This window comes from Colossoma macropomum, unplaced genomic scaffold, assembly GCF_904425465.1.
Source record: "Colossoma macropomum unplaced genomic scaffold, Colossoma_macropomum, whole genome shotgun sequence".
Classification (NCBI taxonomy): Eukaryota; Metazoa; Chordata; class Actinopteri; order Characiformes; family Serrasalmidae; genus Colossoma; species Colossoma macropomum.
In genome coordinates, this window is record NW_023495397.1 from 25,732 (window position 1) to 53,537 (window position 27,806).

The following is a 27,806-nucleotide window of genomic DNA, read 5'->3' on the forward strand; positions in this document are numbered from 1 at the left end:
AAGTGTTAGCAGAGCAGCAGAGACTCTGGCAGGTATAGAACTGACAGGGAAAACTAATTACCAAAGGCTTAACTATACAAGTAAGTCTTTAGCCTAGACTTAAAGACTGAGGCTGTATCTGAGTCCCGAACATTAACAGGAAGATTATTCCAAAGCTGGGGGGCTTTGTATGAGAAAGCTCTCCCCCCCTGACGTAACCTTATTAATTCTAGGTACTAATAGTAAGCCAGTACCTTGTGATCTAAGTAGCCGTGATGGTTCATAGTGAGAGAGAAGTTCACTCAGGTACTGAGGGGCGAGTCCGTTTAGAGCTTTGTAAGTCAGTAAGAGAATTTTATAATCAATGCAAAATTTAACTGGTAACCAGTGTAAGGTTGATAAAACTGGGCTGATATGGTCAAACTTCCGGGTTCTAGTAAGAACTCTGGCTGCAGCGTTCTGGACTAGCTGAAGCTTGTTAAGGCTTTTGCTGGGACATCCAGACAGCAGGCATTACAGTAGTCTAGCCTTGAAGTAATAAATGCATGAACTAACTTTTCTGCATACTGTAGAGATAATGCATTTCTCAATTTAGCAATATTGTGGAGATGCAGGAAGGCTGTTCTAGTAATATTAGTTATATGTGCGTCGAAGGACAGATTAGGGTCTATAATGACACCAAGGTTTTTTACAGATAAGCTTGATGCAACTGAGAAATTGTTAAGTTTAAGTGTTAAACGAAATGTAAGATGAACCTCTTGGTAAGCAGCATTTTTTGACTTGCAACTTTCCATGGATACCCATGAACACTGACCCTATCTGACATGAGAAAGTTCTGCAGTTGTTGTTCATCTACACTGTAAGCAGTTTAGTCTTGGTTTTCTTGCTTAGCCAAACCTGTGCTAACTTCAGAGGTTTAACATGTAGCTATATGTTAAAATAAACCTGATGACTCTGTCAAACCAAGCACAAGTCTGTCTGATCCACCATTAAACTTCCACCCAACTAAAACACTAATAAGGACGTATTTTGCCATATTACAGCATTCAAAACTTCTTCAAAAGGTCAATATTTTTTAAATATTTTTAAATACAGTTGTCAAAACATTAAAACTTTCTTGCAGCCCATTTACACTTAAAGTACTCAATAACAACCTTTTTTTATTTCAGATATGACTTAACACAGCAGTGTAAATTACAAAAAGTCTGTGCATGCCACTGGACTTCACTGTGTATAATTACCAGGCTACTCATAATTTAAACTGCATCAATTAAAACTGTGTAACCACTAACTTAAAAATACGTCCATTATATTTTTTATATGATTAGCTGACATGAAACTGAATGACACTGACCAAGGCTACGCTTGCCTCTCCAAAAGGCCCACGTTAATACACCACAAATATGGCAATTGACAGGGACAAGCCACGTGTCCCACACTCTCACTCAGCTGCACATCTGACCAACTTTAATACTGCACACTGACCCCATACTGAAGAGACTGTAGGCAATGCTAATCTGCTTAGCATTTCACATCATTTTGAATTGTTCAGCATGGCTAGTGCACTGTTTTTCTTTCTGACCTGCTTCCATCCTTGTATAGGAGTTAGGGAAATTAAATTTACTATTGGAGTTCAGAATAGTGATAGCCTTAACAGGTCATCTTTAGCTTCTCTAAACAACACCTTCTGAAAAGGCTTAATCAAGACTGCAGTGATCAACACTTTTTCTAGTTGGGTACTTAAGTGCATGCAATACAGCATTTAATAAAACATGCCATGAAGTCTACAAAACATGATAGTCAAAAATATCTAGACCTAGATATGGAATATTAAAATATTTGCACTGACAATGTGCTTCAGTTACAATAATCTTGCCTTATACCAGTAAAATAATGTTTTTGACAGGTTATGTTGACCTTAGGTAAACCTGAGATAAAGCACCATCTAGTGGCAGAGGTGTGATTTTAATTGACACAGCAGTTGGGTTTAGTTTATTTCTCAAGTTCACTTTAAAATGCAGTTTTGAAAAACACAGATGCTACAATATATTGCAAACAAACTAGTTAACAAGTCAGTTGTTACTTAAGAGCAGTATGAACACAGCCAACCAAACAAATGAGCTGAGAGACTAGCAGGCAAGCACCACCACACAGCTTTTAAAGTTCCATATTTTGAGCCTGGTCTTGTGCTCTAATTGCTCAAGAGACATTGGGCCTCATTCACTAATATCTTACTAAGTTTTTTTCCTGAAATTTGCTTTAGACAAACATCCTTAAAAAAGTCTACATCAGGTTCATGATGTGTTCTTAAACTGCAGAACTGTTTACACCTTGACTCAAATGTATGTAGATTCTGTAGATTACCTAAGAATAAATTCCCAAATAAGAAAAAAATGGTGAATGTCACAATCTTTGTCAAAACTTTGTAAGTGGGTGAGAAATAAGTTAAAAAAAGGAGCAGAAAATATGGGGGACAAAGCAAGCACATGTGCAGAGTGCTCACAGATAACACTTATAAACAATGAATACATTTTGAAGAATAAGCACTTTTTTCTTTATTTGGACTCATATGCTGTCTTTAGAGGACAATAACACAAACACACACTCAAATTCCAGTGCACATAATAATGTGTGTGAGTTTTAACAATATTTAACGTTTTCAAACTGATCCTGTGAAGTTTCCCTGAAGAAAAAGGGGACGCACACATAAATGCACTGACAAGGCAGTAGTAACCATACAGGCTATTCTGCCTCACACACACGCACACAACCCCAAACCCTAATCCCAGCATGGAGTGGTTCGGTGAATGTGGTGGTGAATGTGTGTAGGTGGGTCAGTGTATGTGTGTCAGGGGAGACGGTGTAGAAGGACAGAGTGCCAGATCTCCAGTCCAGATACACTCCTACTCTGTTAGAGGTGGATTGGGGGGCAGGTAGAAGAGTTTCCTTTTTATTGTGTCTGACGCAGTACCTGTTATTATAGCAGTACAGACTCCAGGACTGTTTGTTGCGTCCAAAATCACATTCTTCACTCTTTCCTTTCCTCCTAATTCCTTCGTATGACACTGCTATAGCAACACCTCTCCCACTCCACTCAGCTTCCCAGTAACAGCATCCCATCAGACTCTCCACACTCAGAACCTGATAACAGTGTTCAAATCTGTCGGGATGATCTGGATACGACTGATCTTCTCCCACACGCTCCACTTTTTTATTCCCCTCAGAAAGAAAGAGATGAGTATGCACTGTGTTTGAATCCAGAGTGAGATCATAGGAATCTGCACACACACACACACACACACACACACACAATTTAGAAGACAAAACACAAAAAGGCTTTTTGTATCTGTGTATGTGTGTGTGTGTGTTTATGTGTGTGCGCATGTCTTACATTTCTTTAGTCTTGGTTTCATCCTGATCTCTCCTCCATGATCCACCCTAAGAAGGAAAGACACACACACAGGTTGTTAATCTACCTGTCTACAATAAAGAGGCAAATGATTGGACTGGAATACATTTTTTGTTGATCTTAATAGACATACTTTATTATTACACTAATAATAAGCAATCACGTTATAGACAAAATTCATTAGAACTGTCTGTAGAAGTTTTTAAATTATTTATAGAATTCATACAAGCATGACTGCCAAAAATGGTTTAAATTCATAGTAAAAGCAGACAGACCCATCAGAAAAAAAGAAATACATCTACACTTAAGCGAATGAAAATGTGTTGTATAAAGTTTTGCTCTTTGTATAAAGTATTGCAAGAGGTATAGAAATATGATGTTGGATGACTTGCAGAAGAAATCTGGCACAGACCTGTTAAAAATAATGTTATTCATTTAGTGAAAATAATAAATACAAAATAAAATTTATTAAACACTATTAACTACACAAAAGAATGTGATTAATCATGATTAATTGTTTCAATAGTTCAACAGCCCTGACATCAAATCTATTTGTAAAAGACCTTAACATGTGCAATGTTACAAATTTGCTTGCAACTGAACAGTCAAAAAGCAGTAATGCAGAATCTTGAAAATTTCTTGTTTATTGTACTTGTAATAACTATTCTTTATTTATTAAAAATATTATTTATTTCTAGGTTTAAATAAAACAAATATCTGATTTTCAATGTGGTCTCAGACTTTTGGACCCCATTGTATATACACAGTGGGGGAAATAAGTATTTCAATAATGCACACACACACCCACACACACACCCACACACACAACAGTAACTCACTGTAGTTTCTCCAGTGTGCACTGTGGATCTTCCAGTAGATCAGAGAGCAGTTTTGCTCCAGACTCTCCTGGGTGATTATAGCTCAGATCCAGTTCTCTCAGGTGGGAGGGGTTTGATTTCAGAACTGAAGCCAAAGAAGAACAGCCTTCAACTGTAACCATACAACCAGACAATCTGCAGAAAGGAAGGAAAAAGGGGGATGGCTGATACTTACACAGAGCAAAAAAAAAAAAAAAACACCCGCAGTATAGTACAAACAAGCAAGTACCAAATTCTGTGGAATATACATTCTGAACATTCTGATCAAAAAACAACAAAACTGAAAGCTGCTTCACACTAATTACAACGTTAAAATTTTGATTCTGTTTAGATTAAATATCTACAGAGTTTTGTCATAAAAGGAAAATCAAGCTATGTCCAGCATTAGAGCAAGTGAAGCATGTGTACCTCCACTTTTAATTGAAAGGGAGCAAATAAACTTTAAATCCCGGTTTATATTCAAAATTAAAAAATTGGGGACCTTGACTTTAACAAAATCTGGTGAACAGGTAAGGGTCAAGCACAAAAACACACTACTTAAAGAAACACAGCTGAGACCTCTGTAAATGAGTCCATAGAATGAGCTGCAGGTGTGTGTAATGATAGAGGGATGGAACGAAAAAGGCACAGCTCTCAAGGCGCAGGACTGACAGTAGGGATAGGAGCGACAGGAGTCCATTCACAGTGAGGGCCAAGGACAGATCCCAGTTCAGGGAGCGCACCAGGGACCGAGCCTGGGTCAGGACGAGGGTGAGGGATAGAACCTGGGCCAAGGACAGAGCCTGGGTCATGGTGACAGCCAGGGCTAGAGCCCAGGCCATGGCGAAGGCCAAGCACTGTCCCCTGTTCAGCTGCAGAGGCAAGACACTCTGGCCCAGTGGTAGGGGCCAGCTAAGTGGGGAAATGGAGAACCAGCTGTGGCGTGATCCACTGGCCTAGCCACCATTGTGACAGCAGCAGGAGACTTAAACAGCAGGAGATTTAAACAGAAGTCTTCTTTTGCTTTGTTTTTCAACTTATTTTGATGTCTTGGAGAAACTAAGTGATGTTACTACAAGATATTAAGGAGATCTTTATTTTTCTTTCCTCTAAGAACGGCTTTATTTTCCATTTATTTGGTCTGAACACTGTTCCAAACATAAACAGAAATTCTGCTCTTTGCTCAAAAAACTTTCCAGAGGAACATTTTATTGCCCGAATGTTGCGCTTTCATGACTCAGAAGACTTAAATGTGATTCTCCTAAAATTCATTGAGAAGTGAGAAAAAAATAGCGCTAGATGAAAAGGAGACATGACATTCTTTTCACCCAGAATATTTCAGAATAGTTATTATTTGCATTCAAAATGAGAATGTGCCTAGTCTTAAATGAGAAATGGGTGAGTTCCTGTCTTTAGTTCAGTTATTATTTTGGCAAATGTTAAGCACAATGCAAAACTTTGTTGAGATCTCTATTAAAACTCAGAAGAAACATAGAATACACAGAGTATACTGGGTTCTATTTCTCAGGCAAAATCTCTATGCAGCAGAAAGAACAAGCTCATTGAGGAATGCCATGATGTGATTTTGGTGGTTGCTCTGGACTTGTTCTATTCTGAAACTTAATTAAAGGTTAATGTTTTTTTGTAGTGATAATTCCCTGTGTGCTCCCATATTATTTGTCATGGTGTTGATCCAGTTGTGACAATGGATCATTATTAAACCTGACTGAAGCATATTTTAATGGATTATAACAGCCAAACTATCAAACAATATGGATTGGCATCAGAGCCAACTGGTTTATATTTTGATCAGTATCAAAGTTCATGAACAGTTTAAATGCATTATTGTCAGAGCAGATTGACCTTATTTTAATGTATCACTGTCAGAGTTAATTGGTCATATTTAATGGATCAGTGTCAGAGCAGATCGATCATATTTTAATGTATGAGAACTAGTTAAGGCATAATATAATGGATCTGTGTCAGAGCTGATTGACCACTCTTTAGGGGATGGATAGTAAAATGTTTATGTAGATTTGTCAGTTGTCATGAAGAGCTTATATATGTTTCATGTGACCTTATGTATATCTTTTACTTAACACTGTGTTACAGACAAATGGGTTGTGCTATGACAGAAAAATGACACATTGACATTTTGGCTGTAAGTGTATACACATTCTTCCACATTCCACAGACAATCACCCACAAACTCTCAATTCCTCCCACCTTGTTAAAAAAGGCCCAATAGTTCCTGTCTTTTCGGAGGTGTTTGAAAAAAGTCTGTTTTATCAGATCAACAATATTCATCTCTGAAGATCGGTGAACATCACAGCCTTTATAATTTAAGATCTAATTTACAGTAAGCTCACCTGAGTTTTTCCAGTTTAGAGTGTGAACTCTTCAGTCCAGCGGAAAGCAGCTCTACTCCTGAATCCCCCAGATCATTGTTACTGAGGTCCAGTTCTTTCAGGGAGGAGTCTGCTGATAGTAAAGCTGATCCCAGACTTTCACAAGCTAATCCCCCAAGATTACAATGAGCTAGTCTGAAAAGAGAGAAAAATCAGAGTAGATATTACAACATTCTCAAAGAAAAGCTTGTAAATAAAATAAGAGAAAATGTTTTGTTTAGACAACACATTGTTGGATGATTAGATGAGAGATTCAGTAAAATAATAAAAACATATGTAGTTAATACTCTCTAACTCTCTGTGTGTTTTCCTTCCTTTGCCGAGTTGAACAGCTACCCATCCCAGAATTCTTTCTGTAATGCTGATTTTTTTGGGTAAAGCTGCTTTGTGACAACACCTGTTGTAAAAAGTGCTATACAAATAAACTTTACTTACTTACTTAATGATGAAATCACAAATAATGCCACTAGTGTTCCAAGCTACTGATTGTGCCTCATCAGCTTTACTTTCAAAATTCAAAAAAGAATTTTCAGTATATTTACCTAAGTATTTCTATGTTAGAGTGTGAACTCTTCAATCCATCAGATAACAGCTTCACTCCTAAATCCAGCAGATCATTGTTACTGAGGTCCAGCTCTTTCAGAGGAGAGTTTGCTGATTGTAGAGACGATGATAGTTTTTCACATGAGGTTGTGGTAAGATTACAGCCAACCAGTCTGTAAAAGTGGAGTAAATACAGTACATGGTGTAGTTTAATTGGAATGAAGGAACAATTCTTTCAATTAACTACTTTGTATTGGGATGTACAAATAAATACACCACATGTTTATATACTTCATCCAAACCCATTTAAAACAACAAACCTATCCCTACCTAGATCTAAGGTGAATATTTGTTATACAATTTAATTCACAGCAGGAATTACAATATAACAATAAAGAGCATTCCTGAATGCAGGAAAACCAATAATGTTTACATATTATTTTATGTATTTTTATGTATGTGTTTATGATAGGCAAGGGTTAAATTAGGCTGCAGTGCACAAGGGCACAGCTCCTGGCACATTGTGTGAATTTCAAACATAGCTTAGTTTTGGTATTGTATCTAGAAAAGAACTATGTACATTAGGAAAAGGCTTGCATTGCAAGGCACACTCATCCTGTGTCTTCTGAGGAGCCTAGATCTAGGTCACTCTTGACTCTTCTAACAAAATTGTGAGACTCACATGAAGGAAAATAGGTGTCTGTACCCCTGTGTTGTGCATTTCTGCACCACCTGCCATGAGTTGTTAAAGGCCAGGGCTCATTCCAGGCTGTTGGCCTTGTGACAAGGCCAATTATCAAAGTCAATAAATGCTTTGATTTTCCTGAATGCAATGATCTTTTTGGGCCAATAGAACAAGAAGAAAACGCAAAATCAAGGCATTTGTTGACTTTGAACATTCTCCTTCTCACAGTTCATTGATGAAGTGGATGTTCCCAATGTTGGGGTGTGCACTTTGTATCACAAGGATCTGGCCCCACCCAAAATCTCCATCCATTTGCTGTCTTCTTGCACCAACTCCCCCATGGAATGCACGCAAGAATCAGTCAAGTCAAGAATCAGGAACTGTTTGTGGTCAAGCTAGCTCAGATGGGTCCTTTTTTAAACATTCATTCTTTACATTCTTTCTTACCTACCTAGGACTAAGAACCTGAAGCCTGATGCCCTCTCGAGGCAGTGGAACCCTCCTATTCCTGAGTCTGATCACAAAACCCATACTCCCTAGTATACTCCCTAGTTTGCACATTGTAGCACCTGTGCATTGGGAGTTGAAGACCATCATCCAAGTTGGAGACCATGCCCTGCAGCATGCACTAGGACCCAGGAGGTGATCCACTGAAACCTCAGTGTCTCTGGTGCAGTGAGTGCCAGGGTCCCAAAATGGCACCACATGTCTTGGTTGACAGGAGAGTGAGGAGTTAACAGAAACCAAGAATTTCTCCACAGATGTTTCTGGAAGCTGGGTAGATGCAGCATGTTATTTGATATTTAGAAAGATGATGTTGAATATGCTGGGAGGAAGTATTTCTTCTATTTTATTGCATTTTGCATAGGAATCATACATTGAAGAAAATTAAGATGGTACAGAAAAAAACCTATATACATGCCTTCCTTCATCTCCTCTCCAGGTCAAGCAGAGCCAGTTGACTCATTGTATGAATTTCCAAAATCTCTAGTGGTTTTGGAATAAAATCTGGGATGATTTCAGGTGAAATGTTGTCCCTGTGTTTGAGTAACTGTTCCCTGTTCCAAGCGATTGGATTTGACACACCATAGATGACAAACAAAAACACACTAAGCTATCTTCAGCGTCACCTTGGAATGAAATTTTGTGACATTGCCAGCATTTTATAAAATTGTCACAACTTTGGTAGCTAAAATTATTCATACAGTACAGTTGTATCATGTAAGTTGAATGTATTTACTAAATTTGACAGCTTTGCATAACTATGATGTTTAGCTTACTGTTTCACTGACTGACTGTTGCTGATTGTACTCATAAGGCACGTTTGCATGAAGCTATCTGGTTACCAGTGTTTGTAACATAATGTTGCAATGAACTCCAGTTAAAAGGTTATGTTAGATAGGAAAGATGGGGTTTTCAGTAGTTTGTTTCTGAATGTGATTAAATGGCACTGAACTCATGGTAGTATGCATAACAAATTTTCCTGATAAACTGCTTTGTCTCTACCACCAAACACTATTGTCTCTCAAAAACAGGAGGAGCACAAAACTAGAATGAACAGGGAGGTTGGGTGCATTGTATGGAACGGTTCATTTTGCTAGTTCAAAAAAGCTTTAGTATGACTGTCATCATGGTCACAAAAATACTTTGATATAATTTTGATGAAAATTAATAACTAATTATGATAAGAGATTTTAATGAAACTGTTTCTATCTGTTGAAGCTGAATACTCCAAAAAATAACAAATTAAACAATATTGTTCCCACATTTGAAATCCCAATTTCACGCCTGGTTATAAGACAGTTCTACTAAGATATGCAGTATAATGCTGAACTAGGAAATCTTTTGAAACATTTGTATTTTTCCATTCAATAATGAATTTCTAGACTGTTCACCTGAGTATCTTCAGTTTACAATTTGAACTCTTCAGTCCAGCAGAGAGCAACTCCACTCCTGAATCCTGCAGGTTATTGTTACTGAGGTCCAGCTCTTTCAGAGGAGAGTTTGCTGATTGTAGAGATGATGATAGTTTTTCACATGAGGTTGTGGTGATATTACAACCAGCTAGTCTGTAAAAGCAGAGTAAATACAGTACACGGTGCAGTTTAATTGGAATGCAGTGACAATACTCTCCATGAGCTAATTTGCATTGGCATCTAAAAGTATGCATACCAGAGTCCTTGGTGAGATTACAGCCAGCTAGTCTGCAAATCACAATATATTCTAATAAAAATGTACAACCAAATGAACAATGTAGAGTGATTTACTAACATGGACTTTTTTAACACCAAGGAGAAGAATGTGCAATTACTTTAATAATGGCTGTAATTCACATGGTATGTGAGAACACATGGATGAAGCAGAGAATATACTATCACTACTATCACCTTTGTTAAGCATGAGTAAGGGTCATGTAAAAAGTCACACTGAAAATGTGAAATAAATCTAACTGTAAAAAAAAAAGTCAATTTTGTTTAGGACAACAAAAACTGGTATCAAAAATATTTTTAACCAAACCATGTGTCACAATTATCAGGACCTTTCCATTTAGACTTTTGTTTAACATTAATCTGACAAGAGCTAGAAGTCCTCTACTAAAATGTTTGATGGAAAATATAGAGCAAGGAAACTGGAACTCCTCCTATATACAGAGTCTTTCCTGGTTCATTAGTGTACTAGGTTCTCTCTTTTTGACTCTGCTCTTGAGATCATCCTACAGGTTTTTGGGGTTTTTTTTTATGGGGTTTAGGTCAGCAATTGTTAAGTGAACAGTTTCCTAGTAGTGCACTGCAGTGAGGAAGTAAGAAGCAATTGGCTACAAGGATTGCGGTGTGGAGAGCATGCAGATGAAGTGCAGGGCTTCCACATGCAATAAAAAAGGGGCCTGTTTGTAATGAGAGAGAAAAAGCAGCTGAATGCAGTACCGTGAGTCAACAAAGGCACAAACACACAGTGAATACAGCGTTGACAGTGAGTGTGACGAAAAGAGGGCAGAGGACCAGGCCACTTGCCACCAGCAAGTTGCTCCAGAGTTAAAGAATTAGTTACCATCAGTTCTTTTCCTTGTTCCTTAGACAGGTATGCACCCACGCTGTGACCTGTGAAAGACAGACTGCAACTGCTTCCTGTGTAATCCAGACTGCTCTTTGGGACTTTTATCTACTTTACATTATGTAGTTCCACTAAGAAGTAAAACAATAAGGCAACAACAACAAAAAAACTTGCCACATGGTACAATAATCATATTCAAACACTTAAAACACTGTCAGGCAGCTGAAATGTAATAGTACCTAGCTAAATTAGAAACATTTCAATCTGCCTGGAAGGACAGCTTTATAGACTACAGATGGTACATAATGCGGCATGCTCAACCTCTCTTCAGTCATTAAAAGCAGTAAGAATAATCCTACATTACTATTTAGCAAAATTTCTAAATAACTACGAGCCAAAAAGCTACTGAACTCCAGACACTATCAGACTACAGCAGCAATCATTTAATGATTTGTCAATAATACAGTTGAATAAATTTTAATTCAAATAATTTAATCAGCACAGTTAACCCCTACAAAACTGCTGTCCTACAAAGCCAATTCAGATCCTGTATATCCTCTACAGTGTAACTACAACAGAGACTGGAATCCTTTAGCTTTCTTCAACAGAGAAAGGTAGTTAAAATGATTTCTTTCTCAAAACTTTATACTTATTATTACATCCAATTCCTACTCATTTATTCAAAGACATGTTAATAGAAATGATGAAGTTTCTATTATCAATAATAATCGCTTCTCTTAGCCTTGGCTGTATACCAAAAAGTCTTAAATTTGCAGTAATTAAACCTCTGATTGAGGACCCTAACCTGTGAGCTATCTTCCTTATTACCAAACGTTTTGGAAAAAGCTGTGGCGCAACAACTACTTGCATAGAAATCACACTCATGAAAAATTTAAGTCTGATTTAGGCCTAATCATAGTACAGAGAAGGCACTAGTGAGAACAATAAACAATCTCAATCTCTTTTTACTTCTGACCAAGTTAACGTATCTTTACTGGTTGTGAACTTATTTTTTACATATGAATTCAATAAAACATGTTTATTGTAGGGAAATTGCTAATGGGAAATTCAAAGTAAAAGTTAAAAAAAAAACAACTTTTTATTCTTTTTGAGGGAATTGGAGGACATTTGCGGAAACAGAATTATATGCTTTTTAAAAATTGATCAGATGAAAGAAGTTTATTTTTAATTATAAATTTGAACAAGATAAATTCTTAGATCTTACATTCAGCCGTTATCAAGACATTCTTCTTGGATTGAAATGGGCCATTTTAGGTTAGTAAATCACTTCAGGTTGTTAATTTACATAGTCACCTCCCCTATCTTTGTGCCTCACCCATCAATGCCTTAAAACGCACATTCATAAAATATAGAATATAGAATAGAATTCCACCTCTGCATTTTAACCCATTCATGCAGTGAAACACCTACATACACATGCACTTCAGTTGTGTACTATTGGCTCAAGGGATCGAATTGGCGACCTTCCAGTCATAAGGCAGGTTCCCTAACCTCCAGCTCACAAATGCCCCAGAAAGTTTTTTTTTAAATGTTGAAAAAAAATGCTGTAACGTTTAGTAGATATGGCCCATAATATATGTTTACAGTAAATTTATATGTAGGTTATTTTGAATCTTGTTCATGTAACTCATACACAATATGAATTTGTAGTATCACTGTAAAAAGATGGTCTCTAAGACTTTTTTTACTCTACTTTTTTAATTTTACATTTACAGTGTATTATTATTGCACATCTACCTTATTTACTGAAGCAAATTATTTTCCCAGCTTTGTAATGGTAATGACACTGCAGTTTGGAGTGAGATATCTCTGAACTATGAGCAAACCTGCTTGCCTGCATATAGTATGATGTAAAGAACAAGGCTTTAAAATTACCCATGCTGGCTGTAAATTCTGTGTCCATGTTATGGGCTCACCTAATAGGTGTATATTATATAGATAAAGTTAGAGACTGTAGCCTATCTGTTGCTGCACAGTTTATCAGCCCCCTCTGCTGAATTCATCACTGATCAGTTACTTACTATAGGACTGCTTTTGTCCAGATATTATTTGGGCTGTGGTCTATTCTCAGCACAGCAATAATTCAGAGAATAGGTATTACTGTATGACAACACAGCAGTGTTGTTAGATTGTCACTGCTAGATTGAAAGTGGACCATCCACCCCCAAAAAATATCCAGACAAGAGCAGCTCTGTGGTCAAAAACTGATAACTGATGAAGGTCTTGAGGATGGCTAATACAAACTGTACATACATGCAACTACATTCTAACTGCACACCAGAAAGTTTGGGTCTCCAAAGTAGGTTTCAAAAAACATATCTTCTATTTATCTTGTAACTGATATTAATTTTGATGTAACACTCACAGAGCTTTTCTGCAGACAGACACAGCTGGGATTAGTCTCCTATAACCCTCCTCTGATGTGTTGTATTTCTTCAGGTCCAGCTGGTCCAGCTCCTCTCCTGAGCTCAGGAGCATATAGGCTAGTGCTGAACATTGTTCAGGAGAGAGCTTCTCCTCTGAGTGTTGATCTGATTTTATATACTCCTCAATCTCTCTGGAGAGAGACTGGTCATTCATTTCAGACAGACAGAGGAACAGATTGATGGATCTCTCACTGGAAAGAGATTTGTCAGTATTATATTGTTTGCTTTCATCTCCTTTGATTAATTTCCTGATATACTGCATGGTTTTATCTGTGCAGCTGTGTGTGGGTGTCAGTAGACCTTGTAGGAGTCTCTGATTGGACTCCTGTGAGATGCCCAGCAGGAAACGGAGGAAAAGATCCAGGTGTCCATTCTTACTCTTTAAGGATTTATTCACTGCTTCCTTTAGCAACTCATCCAGTGGAACATTCTCAGACCTCTCTGTGTTTGGTAGCTTAAAAAACTCAAGTTCGTCCATGATCTTGTTCTCATAGCAGTGAAACACATGGATAGCAGCCAGGAACTCCTGAAAGCTCAGATGAACAAAGCAGTAGACCTTCCTCTGGTGAAGCACACATTCCTCCCTAAAGATCTCAGTGAAAATCCCAGAATACACTGAGGCCTCAGTGACATCAATGCTGCTCTCTCTCAGGTCCTCTTCATAGAACATCGCATTGCCCTTCATCAGCTGTTTGAAAGCCAGTTCAGCCAGTTTCAGAAGAACGGTTCTGTTGGACACCAGCAGGTTCTTTGGGTCTCTCTCATCTTTCTCCTCATACTTCTCATTCTTCATGTTTGTCTGAGTGATAAGGAAGTGTGAGTACATTTCAGTCAGAGTTTTAGGGATTTCTGTATGAGGCTGTTTTATGATTTGCTGAAGAACAATGGCTGAGATCCAGCAGAAGACTGGAATGTGGCACATGATGTGTAAGCTCCTCACTGTCTTAATGTGGGAGATGATTCTATGGGCTTGGTCTTCATCACTGATCCTCTTTCTGAAGTACTCCTTCTTCTGTGGGTCACTGAATCCCTGAATTTCTGTCACACGGTTGATGTATTTAGGAGGGATCTGATTGGCTGCTGCTGGTCTGGAGGTTATCCAGATCAGAGCAGAGGGAAGCAGCTCTCCTTTGACGAGGTTGGTCATCAACACACCCACTGATGATGTCATGGTGATGTCAGATACTTTCTCACACTGTTCAAAGTTCAGTGGAATTCTGCTTTCATCCAGACCATCAAATATAAACACAGCTTTGAGCTGATCATAAATCTCTGAGTCCAGATCTTTGAGCTCAGGATGGAAGTCACACAGAACTCCATGAAGACTGTACTGATCATCTTTAATCAAGTTTAGCTCCCGGAACGGAAGCATAAACATTAGATCTACATCCTGATTAGCTTTTCCTTCAGCCCAGTCCAGAATGAACTTCTGCACAGAGACCGTTTTTCCAATGCCAGCAATGCCTTTAGTCAGGACAGTTCTGAGCTTTTGGGCTTTTAATTCTTCATCTTTTTTTTCTTTGTGTCTGCGACTTTTAGGCATCACAGCTGTAATACTGTTTTCTATCACATCTACATCAGAACATGTTGGAGATTTAAAGATATCTAAACAGTTGATTGGAGTGTCTTGTAGGTGTGTCCTGACTGTTTTGTCCAACAGTAAGACCTCATGTTCTTCATTCACGCCTTCACTCTCTCCCTCTATGATGTAGAGCTGTGTGTAAATCCTGTTCAGGAAAATTTTATTCTCTTCTGTTTTTCTTCCTTCAAATAAGCTCTTGTATTTGCTCTTCATGTTAGTTTTATGTCTCTCTAAGACTTCATGCAGGATGTCATCCACTGGTTGGTAATCCTGCAGTTCTCCACTCCTCTCCAACAGATTGTGGGTCTGCAGTGCTGTTTCTGTGGAACACTTCCTGATGGGGGTCAAGCACAGTAACACAAACATTATATACACATGACTATTATAATCTGGTGAAAATTAAATGGCTAGTAACAGACTGCTTTCAAGTGTCTTACCCTGTGTTGCCAGTTTACTTGATTCACCTTGTTTGTACCAATATACAGGTGCACTTTGTAGGGTAAGTTAATATCAGAGTCTTGGAAAATCAGGAAGTGTGTGTGCTCTATTTTCTAAAGTCTTTAACTATTTAGTCTTAACTATTAACTATTAAGTCTTTAACTTCTTTTAGTCTTTAACTATTGCTTCATTATTCATCAGTACCAGACTGAAGAATAATAACTCACTCTGGGTCAGAGGATAGGGCACCACTGCTGAAACCATCAGGTTTTACCATGGACCAGTCACTCTTCAAAGACACCCAGCTGGGTTCTCCTCCTCCAGTGCTGAACTTGGGAGGTTCCCTCATGGACCGGTCACTCTTCAAAGACACACAGCTGGGTTCTTCTCCTCCAGTGCTGAACTTAGGAGGTTCCCTCATGGACCGGTCACTCTTCATAGACATGCAGCTGGGTTCTGGAGTTCCTACATGCTTAATCCTGAGAGCAGTTCATCATGAGGTGTGTAAATACTCTCTTTAAACTCACTCAAACAGAGAAATAAACAGTATTTTCTCTTTATTTCAGAATTTTACATATATTTTCTTGTTTTCTTGGCTTAAGTGCTGATGGAATGTTACTCACTTTGGGTCAGAGGTTTGTCTCCAACTGCTGGTGTTCTGAGGCTCCATCATAGAGTTTTTACTCTTCGTGCACACACAGCTAGACTGCTCCTGTAAACAGTTTGTCCATAAAAATATGTACAGTGTGTTAAAACACTCAGTGTAGGATAATACATTAGATGTCAATATAAAAATAAATACCTAAATACCTATCTAAATAACCAGGAATTAAAGAGTGAAAAGAGTAATGAAAGAGTGGAAAGAGTAATGAAAATCATTACATAAAAGAGTTTACTATTACTGAGAATACTGTAGTGATAATTTACTTGAATACAAGAAAAAATAGTATTAAAAGAAATTAGAGAAAATAAGTTATTTATAAGAGAACTACTTCAGTAACTGAATTACATTTTTATCTAAAATACAGACATTTCAGACATGAATTGTCTTCTCTACATCACTGTAGATAATCTGTACAAGAGAGAAATAGGGGAAACATTTCATCAAACTGTTTTGACAGGTCCAACGGACCAATCAGACATGCCACGTCATCAAGCCACACACCGACATGTACCTGAAGTCCCTCCTTTTTAACCAATCAGAAGTATGCATTCACCAGATACCCCATCACCTGGATGTACTAATCCCAGAAGTTCCGCAAAATATTAACTTTAACAAACAGCAGTGTACCAACACCAAGCGAATTTACAAGGAAACCAAATAACACCATAAACTGCACTTTACCCATGCAGCACAAGCCTAAAAGTGATGAATTCACAAACAGAAAGGGCACACTGTTATTTATGTGAATCACCACTTTTTCACAGCACCCCTGCCTCATAGTACGTTTTCCTCTTTCAAACTGTGAATCAAATGCCCTTGAGTGCTGTAGCTCCCAGCTTAATTACTGTCAAGCATCATGACAAAAAAATAAACAAATCTTTGTCGTACCCTAACTTGGAAGAGCTGCAGCCATCTTGATGTATTCTCTCTTTCTTCTCTTTCCATTGCCCACAGGGAAACTGTTATAAACTCCTGTTTAATAGTTAATTGAATTAGCTATCAGCAACATTGAATCAGCAACATTTCACCCATCTATCATTCAGAATTGAGCACTGCCGGTCAAATGTGATCTGCTTTTACATTTGGTATGTTACTATTACTGAAATCCACACAACACAAACATGAACTCACTGTTGCTGTTGATACAAGAACTATCTTTATCCACCAATGCACGACTACAGGACCTCCTTTATCAAGTATTTCACCTCTTTGCTCTCTTTCAGTCTGAAAAGCTGCTTCATACTGAAGGTTATACAGACAGAAAAACAGATGACTACAGATGACTATGGTAATATCTGATAAAATGAAAGCACTGTTACCTTTTCTGAAGTTTGTATAGAAGTCTTCAGTGAGAAAGTGCAAGTCCATCTTCATCCATGTTCATTTACAGCAGAGCTACAAGAGAAAACATTACTGAACACCAATATAGACACTTAATTTCCATTTCAATAGTGTATTTTCTCCCACAGAACACCTGCACATGCTTTGTCTCAGTCCAGACTGAACCAGAATACAGCTGAACTCAGCTGATTGGAGCTTATCAGTGTCATTATATCACTTTCATTAAAGGTCAAACAGTAATGGTGTGAATATCTTCTACCAAGTTGACCAAAGGTCAACAGTGGAAAGTTCACCTAGACAGAGCAACAGTGACTAGCGTCTGTATTCAGTATTTCTTCTTCACTGTTTGTAAATGCAAATTCTTACTTGTGTTTGTTCATAACATTTCAGATCACTGCTCTGAGACCACTCATTACTCAAAAAAAAAGAAAAAAGAAAAAGATTTAATCTTTCAAGCATTCAAATCATTGAACCACCATGACATCTGGTGGCTGAAAGATGTCTACAAATAGATACAGATAGAAGCATATTTTCATGATAATGTCACAAAACATATCCACATCAGATATTCAGCCTCCTTGTCAGATAATTTAAAAGTATACACCAGGTTGGATTAATTGGAACAGGGTGCTCCGACCTGGTCCTGGAGATCTACCACCTTGCTAGCAAACCTGATCCAGGTACTGAAGGCCTTCAGAGGCAACTGAATATTAGAGCCAGGTGCGTTGGATCAAAACTCTCCAGGGTGGTAGATCTTTAGGATCAAGATTGGCCACCCCTGAACTAGAGACTATGATTCATAATACTATTGCCCAAATTGTGATCTAAAGGTTAAAGATGGACTCGCAAAGAGATGAATGAGGTGAGAGGGAAAGTTTCCCAAGTCAAGACTTCCAAGAAAAAAAATTGTGCTGACATTTTGGAAAAGCACATACTGAGACAAGAGGTATTCCCAATGATGAAACCTCAAACTACACAGTGTGCTTGAGAGAAATGAGACAAGTGAGTAAAGAAGTGGTTGAATTAGTCAGGATTTATTGCCTGAGCTAGCTGAGCAGTTGCCAGAAGTGATCGACACTGCACACCGAGTTGGGGTGAAGAAGCTTAATTGTGTATGGGCATCACTCAGTTCTCCTCACACATGTGGAGGGCTGCTGTGTGGACTGCAGCAAAAAACTCCACGTACATCAAGAACCACAGTCTGCGGTAGAGGTCTGCCCCATGAGTCCTGCCACAATATCTTGTGGCATGGGACTAATTTTTAGTGTTGCATGCGGGAGAGGGCGGGAAACCAGTCCACTAAATAAATAAAATAATATGTATATTAATAATATGTGTAAATAATCTAAAATGATAACAGTAAAATAGTTCAAATGAATTCATTTTAAAGAGTTGCAAGCAACAGATCATGTGAACGCCACACAAATTCTAGCAGCTTACAGAGATGGTGAAGCCTTCAGTCCGACGACTACAGCTACCCAGCAAAACACCAAAAATAACCGCTCTGTGGTTTAATTCCTTCTTTGTATTTAGTATAAATGCCGTATGGTGAAGTTACTCACAGTGAGCCTGATAACCACCGTAATGTATTTGTGAATAAACTGTGTCAGATATTGGCATCCAAATTGTCTTTTAAACAATGAGTGCATTATGATAGTTATATACTTTTCCTGGACTTTTAAGAAGCTTTTGGTTCAACTGAACATATATATATTTTTTAAAGTATTGCACAAATTTGCGTTGGGGAATTTTTTTGTAGGTAAATTATAGCATTATATGCCGGTGGCAACAGTTCAACTAAACTTATACATGGCATGATTCCCAGATTTGCATTAAAATGAGGAATACAGCAAAGGTGCCCGCTTTCACCATGTTTAATTCCCTCAGCCACTGAGCTACTAACTTATTGTATTCAAATCAGCAATTTGAAAGGTATTTCCATTGTTGGAAAGCAAATTGCCCTAAGCCGACTGGTGGATGATCCCTTTTACATACAAGACCCTTTCCTTAACTCTTGCTGTTATTCAGGCATTTTCAAATGCTTCTGGTTTTTGTTTGAATATAAATAAACTTGAGTTGTTTGTAGGTAAAACTGAGTTAACAGCACTTAAAGTTGTAAGATGCATCTTCAGAAAGAGTTTTAAATCTCTTCAGAAAGAGAATTAATCAATGGTTTCAGAGGGAGGCAGGATGTTGCTGTCTAACACAGAGAGTATTGCTAAGCTTACACACATAACTATTTCCTTGGATGTTGACTAAAAAAAATTGTACAGAGATAGATTAATTGCTTTATAATTTTGTCTGCAAACACAAGATACATTATGTTAATATAATTATTTATCCAGTGAAATCCCTTTTGGTGTCAAGATGCAAAGTGATCATTAATATAAACTGTTATTTTTGTGGTTTACAGCCTGAAACCCTTTTTCATCTATTTTTTCATGCATCATGTTCTTTATATATTTACATACATCATCAACAGACATCATTAGAGCACTGGAATATTATTTTCTGCAGAGTGAAGTGAACTTTACATAAAATACTTTATTAAATAATACAACTGATCAGTTAATTTATTAAGAAAATAAGTTATTATGGAACTATAATAACTAAACAACAATAATATCAAAATTCAGTTTGGTCTTTTCTCCCCCCAAAAATAGGGAACATTGCATCAATTTTAAAGTTTGTGAGGAAATGGCAAAGTGATGCCTGACCTGGGATCAGAGATAGAACTATCACTTTGACTTTGGTGTATTTTGGTACAAAAGATACTGCTATATGGATATGAAGCAATGTATCGAAACATTGTGCAATAAAAAAATCTGTCTATTTCAAATTTGAGCTTTGAGTTGATTTGATGATCATTCTTCAGTTGCTTAAAATACTTGTACAAACACATTGACCACACATATCCAAAGACACCTATATACTGCTTTTCAGGGAGTAAGCATTTCACCGGAAACAAACGGAGATCTATGACATATCTAATATGTAGTGATGCATCAATACCATTTTCTTTCAGACTGAGCACAAGTAAATGTTTTTAGTACTACTAGTACAGTTACAGCAGGAACAATTACATCAGAGGACAAGGCATCTGAAGAAATCATGTTTCCCACTGATGGGAGTCTTTTGGCTGGTGGAGCTGTAGCTGAATGTCCTCTAAACCCAGACAGACACTGTGCAATTTTAGAAATCTTGTTATGTGCTGACTCACACTGTATGTTGGAATAGACCACAGTGTATGGACAAAGCCTACAATTTATGGACCAACACTGTATGTTTACAGACAGCTCTATCTATAGACAGTTATGAATAAAGATGTTTCATTCAAAACAACATGCTGTGCATTGGATACTGAACAAGTACACTGCTAAAGCAGCTTAGCTAACTTGGTCCACACTATTCACTGAATCAAAACCAGGTGGTGATCTACATAGGACTATATGGTCTCTCTATAACCTATTTTACAAATACAGTTTAAAAAAAAAAAAAATCACAGTATTAATGTTTGTACCTTGCAATTCTATTCAGTCAAACACAGTAAAGCCAGCATAGACAGACTTTAGTTCCACAAATATTTACTTTTTTACCTTTGTTTTGCTAGCCTATGTGTCTCCACCTGTAGTGGGGAAGTGGTTGTGATTGTGTTTGTGTGTGTTTAAAAACAAGCTAAAAATTGAACAGTATAAATCTGGTGGGAATCTGCCAAGGTGGATGATGTCACACGGTATCAGGTGGTATTGGATGGTTTCAGGATGATGCACGATACCAGTTTTAGTACTGATGCATCTCTCTAATCTCACTAATTATTATTCATTTTTGGAGAGGGGTGAGGGCAGCAAGAGGTCCACATTTATTTTTTGACTCCAGTTCAGGGTTTTCAATCACAGTGACCTTGCTCCTACAAACTGGTTTAACTGATCTGAGATAGAACATATTTCAATAAAGAACAAAATAAAGACATTTTGGTTTTTTATAGAACCTCTGACCCAGAGCTGTGGACTGTGATTGGTAATACACTCATACAAACAACCAGTCTACCAATACAGGCTTAAACATTTCTGTCATTCTGCGGATATTTTGGCAGTCTCTTAATTACACAGCTCACTTTTTGTTAGGCCATCTTCAGAATTCTCTCATAATAGTAGCAGATGGAAACATGGATGAGTTCACACTTTCCTTTGCTGATGTTTTAGAGAATTGCTCAAAGCAAGTGAAACACGAACAAGGTTCTAAATCTGTTCTAATGGTTTTGCTAAATTGTTTTTGCTTGGAATTAAAACAAAACCAAATACATAATTATCTCTCACTGTTCCTTAACATTAGCTTTAATGTTTTTTACTTTGACACCAGTGAATAATGTTACTTAAGCTTGTTATGTCAATTAGCTAGATGTGCCCTTAAGGCCTCTGAGATGATCTGTACCCCAAGACTGACATGGTATAGCGTTTGCCACAATGCAGTTCACTTTTTTCTGCCCACCACCTACACATCCCAAATCCAAACGTTTCATTTTGCTTATTAAAAAAAATACATTTCTCCAGTTTTTATTCAAATAGGATTCATCAACTCTACTCATTACATATTTGGGCTTTTTTGACCTTTATTTAGACTCTGAAGTACATTGAGGGTGACCCTCATTTACAATGTGGCTGACAAAACAACAGCTCAAATATTTAGAGTCTGGCTGAGTCAAACTATTGTATTTACAAGTTTTTGATCACATGGCATGCACTAAGCCTGTGCATCTGCCTCGGCCACCCCTGCCAAACCAAAACGCTCTGTGTCCAACACCGCCAACACTACCAATATACTCTATACATGCACAAACCTGTGATACAGGAAGTGTTAGACCTGTTCACTCAAAGACATTTTGCCATTTAACCACTCTGCTGTTTATCTTTGCGTGTCGGCCATTTTCAGATTTACTACATCAGACTAAAGTTTAATCCAGCACCGACTTTAAAGAACGCATTTTTAGGTATAAACAAATATATATATATATATATATATATATATATATATATATATATATATATATATATTCTTACTTCAATCTCCACGCCAGTATAACTGATTCACGTAAATGATTCATTAACTTGCCACGTTAAATCCGCGTGTCTGGTCTCTCGTTTCTTCTCTTTCTGTCTCTGTTGCACTTTTACTTTCGGTTTTGTTTGCGCGGGCACTAAAGAGGTGTCCGAAATAGCGCCGTAAGTCTTCTCCAGCTGAGCACTTTGGTGATGTTAACAAGATCCAGACAGACAGCGCAGGGCTCCTGGAGTGCGGCAGGTTTCGACGCGTGCATTTGGAACGGATTATTTGCAGCTCGTTCTATTTTTCGCCCTCAGCAGCGTCCCCGGGGGGGGGGTCTGCTATTTCAGTCATTCCTCAGTGCGTGTCCTGATTCTGCTCAAAAAGACGAGGTTTGATTGGTTGTAAGACAATTATGTCATACATATGAAACTTGTTCGAAATCTAGAGCCAGAGAATCAATCAAAATCAATGGCTTAGAATGGAGCATTTGAGCAAAATCGGTTTATAAATGCTTAAACATTTTTAATGTAAAAGAATAAAAAGAATAAAACATTTTAACGCTGCTGTTATATTATTTAGAGCTTTTAAACTCAAAGTAAGAGGAGTTTAAAATGGCGCCTGCCACTTCCCATTCACAACATAAAGAAGGATGGAGATTTGTGACATATCTAATATGTAGTGATGCATCAATACTATTTTTTAAGACTGAGCACACGTAAATGTTTTTAGTACTACTAGTACAGTTACAGCAGGAAGAATTACATCAGAGTCTAAGGCATCCAAGAAATCACAGTTTCCTGTTGCTGAGAGTCTTTTTGGCTGGTGGAGCTGTAGCTGAATGTCCTCTAAACCCAGACAGACACTGTGCAATATTAGAAATCTTGTTACGTACTGTTGGAATAGACCACAGTGTATGGACAAAGCCTACGATTTATACACCAACACTGTGTTTACAGACAGCGCGTGTCTGTAGACAATTATCAATTAAGCTGTTTCATTCAAAACATACTGTGCATTGAACAAACATGCATTCGCTCACCAACCAATCGGCACTCATTAATGTTACTCAGTAACATTAACATCCTGCTGCCCAAAACCCATTTGCTGTAGAAAAAAGGAAACTTTTGGCTTGTTTGAAAACATACTGGTGGGTTAACATTTGAAAGTCTTCATATGAGTGTTTGAATAGCTGTAAACCTGAGGACAAACAGGCAGGTAAAAGTCAGCTGTAAAGTTTAATGATGTCTGTCAGCAGTATTTGGACAAGTTGTAATGTAGCCTAAATCCACAGACAAGTATTGTTACTTCCGTGAAATGATGACTGCAGTAAAGTAAAAGTATCTTAAAAAAAAAGTAATGTGAGCATCTGTGTGGCAGTAGATTCCTTTGCTCAAAAGTTTAATAGTTAATCAATATCTCGCTGTTGTTGGAAGAAAATCTGGTATCTCCAAAATTATAACTTTACAGAAAAACCAAAAAAAAATACTGTACTTTTAATGTATGTCGTTGGGACCAGACTTTTTTCCAAGTTGTTTTGGGCCTTTTTTGTCCATTTACGCACAATATATAACAAACTAACAACTTCAAAAACTGAAAAATTACAAAAATGGACATACCAGGTTTTCTTACGACAGCAGCGATATACAGTTCTATGCAAAAGTCATAGGCAATGAGGGCAACGTTTCTGAAGGGCGGATTGTATTTGTTTTGCTGTTGAGTTCAAATATCAACAATTGTTTTCCAGAATTGTATACTGAGCCTTTGGTAGCATATTCAGATCTGTTTGGTGGTATTTACTCTTTTCATTCAGTGGGTACCTTGGAAGTTTTTCTACCAGAGTAGACTCTGGAAGACATCACTGGACAGGTTGTAAAATTGTATGAAAAGCTTACAGTTAAAGTGGGGTAGACTTAAGCTTTAGAAGACCAGGCAAACAGGATCAAATAGTCTCAGAATCAGCTATACAAGGAGATAACAAGAACTGAAAACTGGTCATTTGAACACTTAATGTTAGTTAAGTGCTTATCTTAGTTTTACTTGAGATTATGTGACAAGATACACTCACATATGGTAAAACAAATTACAAAGTTAGTAATAAAGCAAATGGTAAAAGACAAAACGATGCATGATATACATAGATATAACAACATACAAAGGACACACTGAAGCAAGGAAGTATGCAATCTTTCTGTATCATAACATATAAGCCAGGAGTTACTGTTTGTCCTCCCTGAGTTTTCCCCTCCCATTTCTGCCAACTCTACATGCTGAGCTGCTAAAAAAATTGACATTTTATGGGCAAGAAAGACACTCTGAGTTGAGTTTGTACAATGACAATTCAACCAGACTATGCTGAACAACTGGATCACTTTTGTTTTTATCTACACATTGAGGGATGTGAGTCACTAGAGATAGCAGTAGACTTTCAGGTGCCTGAATGAATGTTCCAAGGCATGTCCACTAGACAATGAATTTCTGAAGATGTGCACCACATTCACATTCAGCTCCAGACCTTCTCCTTAGGATCATCTTCACTACATATGTTGGATGTCTGTCCTGAATTTTTCTTTCCTTTCTAGCTTAAAGACAAGATGTATGATAATGATGATTGTGTCACTTTCATCAATGATTTCACTGTCATCATAGTTATGATCTTTAGCAGGCTGTGGTACAGAGATATATGAAATCACAATATATCCATCACCATCAGAGGGTTTGTGGTGTGTGCTTTAAGGTGTTTGACAGGAAGTTCCTTCAATAGCTTCACTGCTGTTGAACCAACTACTCATTCCCCACTGAAGGTCACACAGCTGTCCTTTTTGTTTTCGTTACTGGCCACAATCATGGATCACATTGAATCCAGCAGAACCTAGTGTTCTAGTGAGCATCCCTGAACAAAGGGTGTCTAATAATAATGACTTTGCTCACTAAACCTTTGCCACCCCATGTGACTGTCTGAAAAAGTATAAATGCCAAAGCTTAAGTATGAAACCTATAGAAAGTAGATTTGTCCTTTTCCTCAAATCTCTCAGATGGTTCTCTTAGATAAATGAAAAAAATGAAGTTTTGCTATAGTAGAATTCCACCGTAACAATGATTGTCTTCTATTATAACAGAAATGACTGTTCAGCAGATAGTTCAGTTGGATGTTTCAATCAGGGTAGTTTTCTTCTCACTCAGAACAGCATGCTGTAGTTCTGACCTGAATCTATGTACTTCTTGATTCTCAGAAGACGAAACATGAAAACAGCAACTTCTCTTCAACTGCTTGGAAAGCTTACTGATGGAGTCACTTCAGTCAGACACTGTGTTTCTGTGGAGACTTGTATCTGGAGACTATTGAGAACGTCCTCTTACAATGATATTAAAAGATCTACAAGATCTCTTCAGTTCTCAAATCTTCTCTCTACAGAGGGTAGAAAAAAACAATTATAAAGATACATGCTTTCTCTTCAGCCATTCTTCCCAAATATGGATCAAAGTGACAAAGAGACAATTATTCATAATAAACAAAAAAAATCTTCAGATGCATTTTTCTTTAATAGAATTGGTATGCAATTTCTTGTTGTGTCTACTGCCATAAACAACAAACAATATGTGTTAGAGCATACATATTTTCTTTGCATCTTGAAAAAACAAATATACTAAAGATTTGCACTTTAAACAAATAAAATCAAATTTAATTAATGGGCCAAGTTGGTTGCCCCAAATCATCAAAATCATGTTTTTGTTTTGACGCACCTCTTAATGCATTTGTGTCTCTTTAAATTTGAATGTCTGAAGCTTTTTCCACACTCTGAGCAGTCATACGGTTTCTCTCCTGTGTGAATGCGCTGGTGTGTTTTGAGGGTACCACTTTCTCTAAAACACCTGCCACACTCTGAGCAGTAATACGGTTTCTCCCCTGTGTGAATGCGCTGGTGTTTCTTGAAGTTACCACTTTCTCTAAAGCTCTGTCCACATTCTGAACAGTTATATGGTTTCTCTCCAGTATGAAGGCGCTGGTGGATTAGGAGAGTATTCTGTCTAGTAAAACTCTTTCCACACTCTAAGCAGTGATACGGTTTCTCTCCTGTGTGAACGCGCTGGTGTTTCTTAAGGGAACCACTTTGTCTAAAGCTCTGTCCACACTCTGAGCAGTGATACGGTTTCTCTCCTGTATGAATACGTTGGTGTGCTTGGAGATGACCCTGATGATTAAAACTCTTCCCACACTCTGAGCAGTAATACAGTTTTTCTCCACTGTGAACATGTTGATGTGCTTGGAGATGACCCTGCTGACTAAAACTCTTCCCACACTCTGAGCAGTGATACGGTTTCTCTCCTGTGTGAATGCGCTGATGAATCTTAAGGTTACCACTTTCTTTAAAAGTCTGTCCACACTCAGAGCAGTGATACGGTTTTATTCCTGTGTGAATGCGCTGGTGTATTTTGAAATGACCCTGCTGACTAAAACTCTTCCCACACTCTGAGCAGTAATATGGTTTCTCTCCTGTGTGAATGCGTTGGTGTCTTCGGAACTGACTCTGTACAGTAAAACTCTTTCCACACTCTGAGCAGTGGCAAATCTTGTCTTTGTCTTTAATCTTTTTGTTTGTCTGTGGGGTGTGTTTTTGTGGAGAGCTGCAGAGGATGTTTTCTGAGTACTGGAGCTTCCAGATGCCATGTCCTCATTTAATCTTTCCTAATTTTAGCACTGTAACGTATTCCTTTTGGTGACATTTCTTGATGTTTGTGGATGCAAATTAGGACTGCAGAGGAAAGTGGACACTAGGAGCAGGAGACTTGCAGCAGGAAGGTATTCCTTTCTGTAGAAGAAAAAGACAAAAAAAAATAGTAACTTTTTAAACATGCAATAAGTACATTTTTTATTGTGGCACTAATAACCTGTAAATGCTAATGATTTAATACTAAGTTCAAGTATAATATATCTTGCATAAATGAGAAAGTAAAGTTTACTATGAAGAAAGTTCCAAAATATGACAAAAAACCTACATGCAGACTCTTCTTGATATGTTGCTTCTAAATGCACAGTTTGTCATTCCAATCTCTACGCAGAATATCATCATTTGCTTAATTCACCTAGGTCCATAAAGAGCCGTAAAGTTTGTCATTGTCGGTGAAATACATGAGAAATTTCCAAGGAACGCTGGTGAACCTCTTGGCCCACAAAATTGACTTTTTACAGCCAATCTCAGCCATGCATGTTTTAAGCTAAAACAGAGTATGGACCTTCTAAACTACTAATTTATACATATGGAGTTAACTTATCTGGGTGCTTGCATTTCAAATAATTTTCCAAAATGTTGTATGCCACATTATTCACAAGCTAACAGAGATGCAGACAGAGAGATGCAAA

The 27,806-nt window shown here is 37.7% G+C and overlaps 2 protein-coding genes across 3 annotated transcripts; both read right to left on the bottom strand.

The window, feature by feature from the left end:
* Positions 1-1,913: 1,913 nt before the first annotated feature.
* LOC118802041 (NACHT, LRR and PYD domains-containing protein 3-like) lies at positions 1,914-22,770 on the bottom strand. Of its 2 annotated transcripts, none has more exons than XM_036562494.1 (11): positions 22,462-22,770; positions 17,383-17,458; positions 16,023-16,111; positions 15,627-15,878; positions 13,319-15,295; positions 9,777-9,950; positions 7,196-7,369; positions 6,615-6,788; positions 4,228-4,401; positions 3,371-3,417; positions 1,914-3,257 (listed from the first exon to the last, which is right to left on the bottom strand). In XM_036562494.1, the coding sequence occupies exons 3-11, from the start codon at positions 16,070-16,072 to the stop codon at positions 2,722-2,724; spliced, it is 3,558 nt and encodes a 1,185-aa protein (XP_036418387.1). In that variant the 5' UTR covers positions 16,073-16,111; positions 17,383-17,458; positions 22,462-22,770; the 3' UTR covers positions 1,914-2,721. The 2 variants fall into 2 exon arrangements, with proteins under 2 accessions (XP_036418387.1, XP_036418388.1); XM_036562495.1 differs by lacking the exon at positions 22,462-22,770 and adding an exon at positions 17,538-17,562.
* A 1,339-nt stretch (positions 22,771-24,109) lies between these two features.
* LOC118802044 (zinc finger protein 239-like) lies at positions 24,110-27,116 on the bottom strand (the record flags this gene model as incomplete). The annotated part of the gene is made up of 2 exons (XM_036562499.1): positions 24,110-25,853; positions 26,189-27,116. Coding segments are annotated over 2 exons (941 nt in total), but the record flags the coding sequence as incomplete, so codon positions are not given.
* Positions 27,117-27,806: the final 690 nt, after the last annotated feature.

Excerpts from the sequence above, each read along its gene's own strand:
- LOC118802041 (XM_036562494.1), bottom strand. The coding sequence starts at position 16,072 with ATGATGGAGCCTCAGAACACCAGCAGTTGGAGACAAACCTCTGACCCA. Across the intron at positions 9,951-13,318 it reads TCTGTCTGCAGAAAAGCTCT|ACTAGCTGGTTGTAATATCA; the intron begins GTGAGTGTTACA and ends CTGCTTTTACAG. Across the intron at positions 3,418-4,227 it reads TGCACACTGGAGAAACTACA|GGTGGATCATGGAGGAGAGA; the intron begins GTGAGTTACTGT and ends TTTCCTTCTTAG.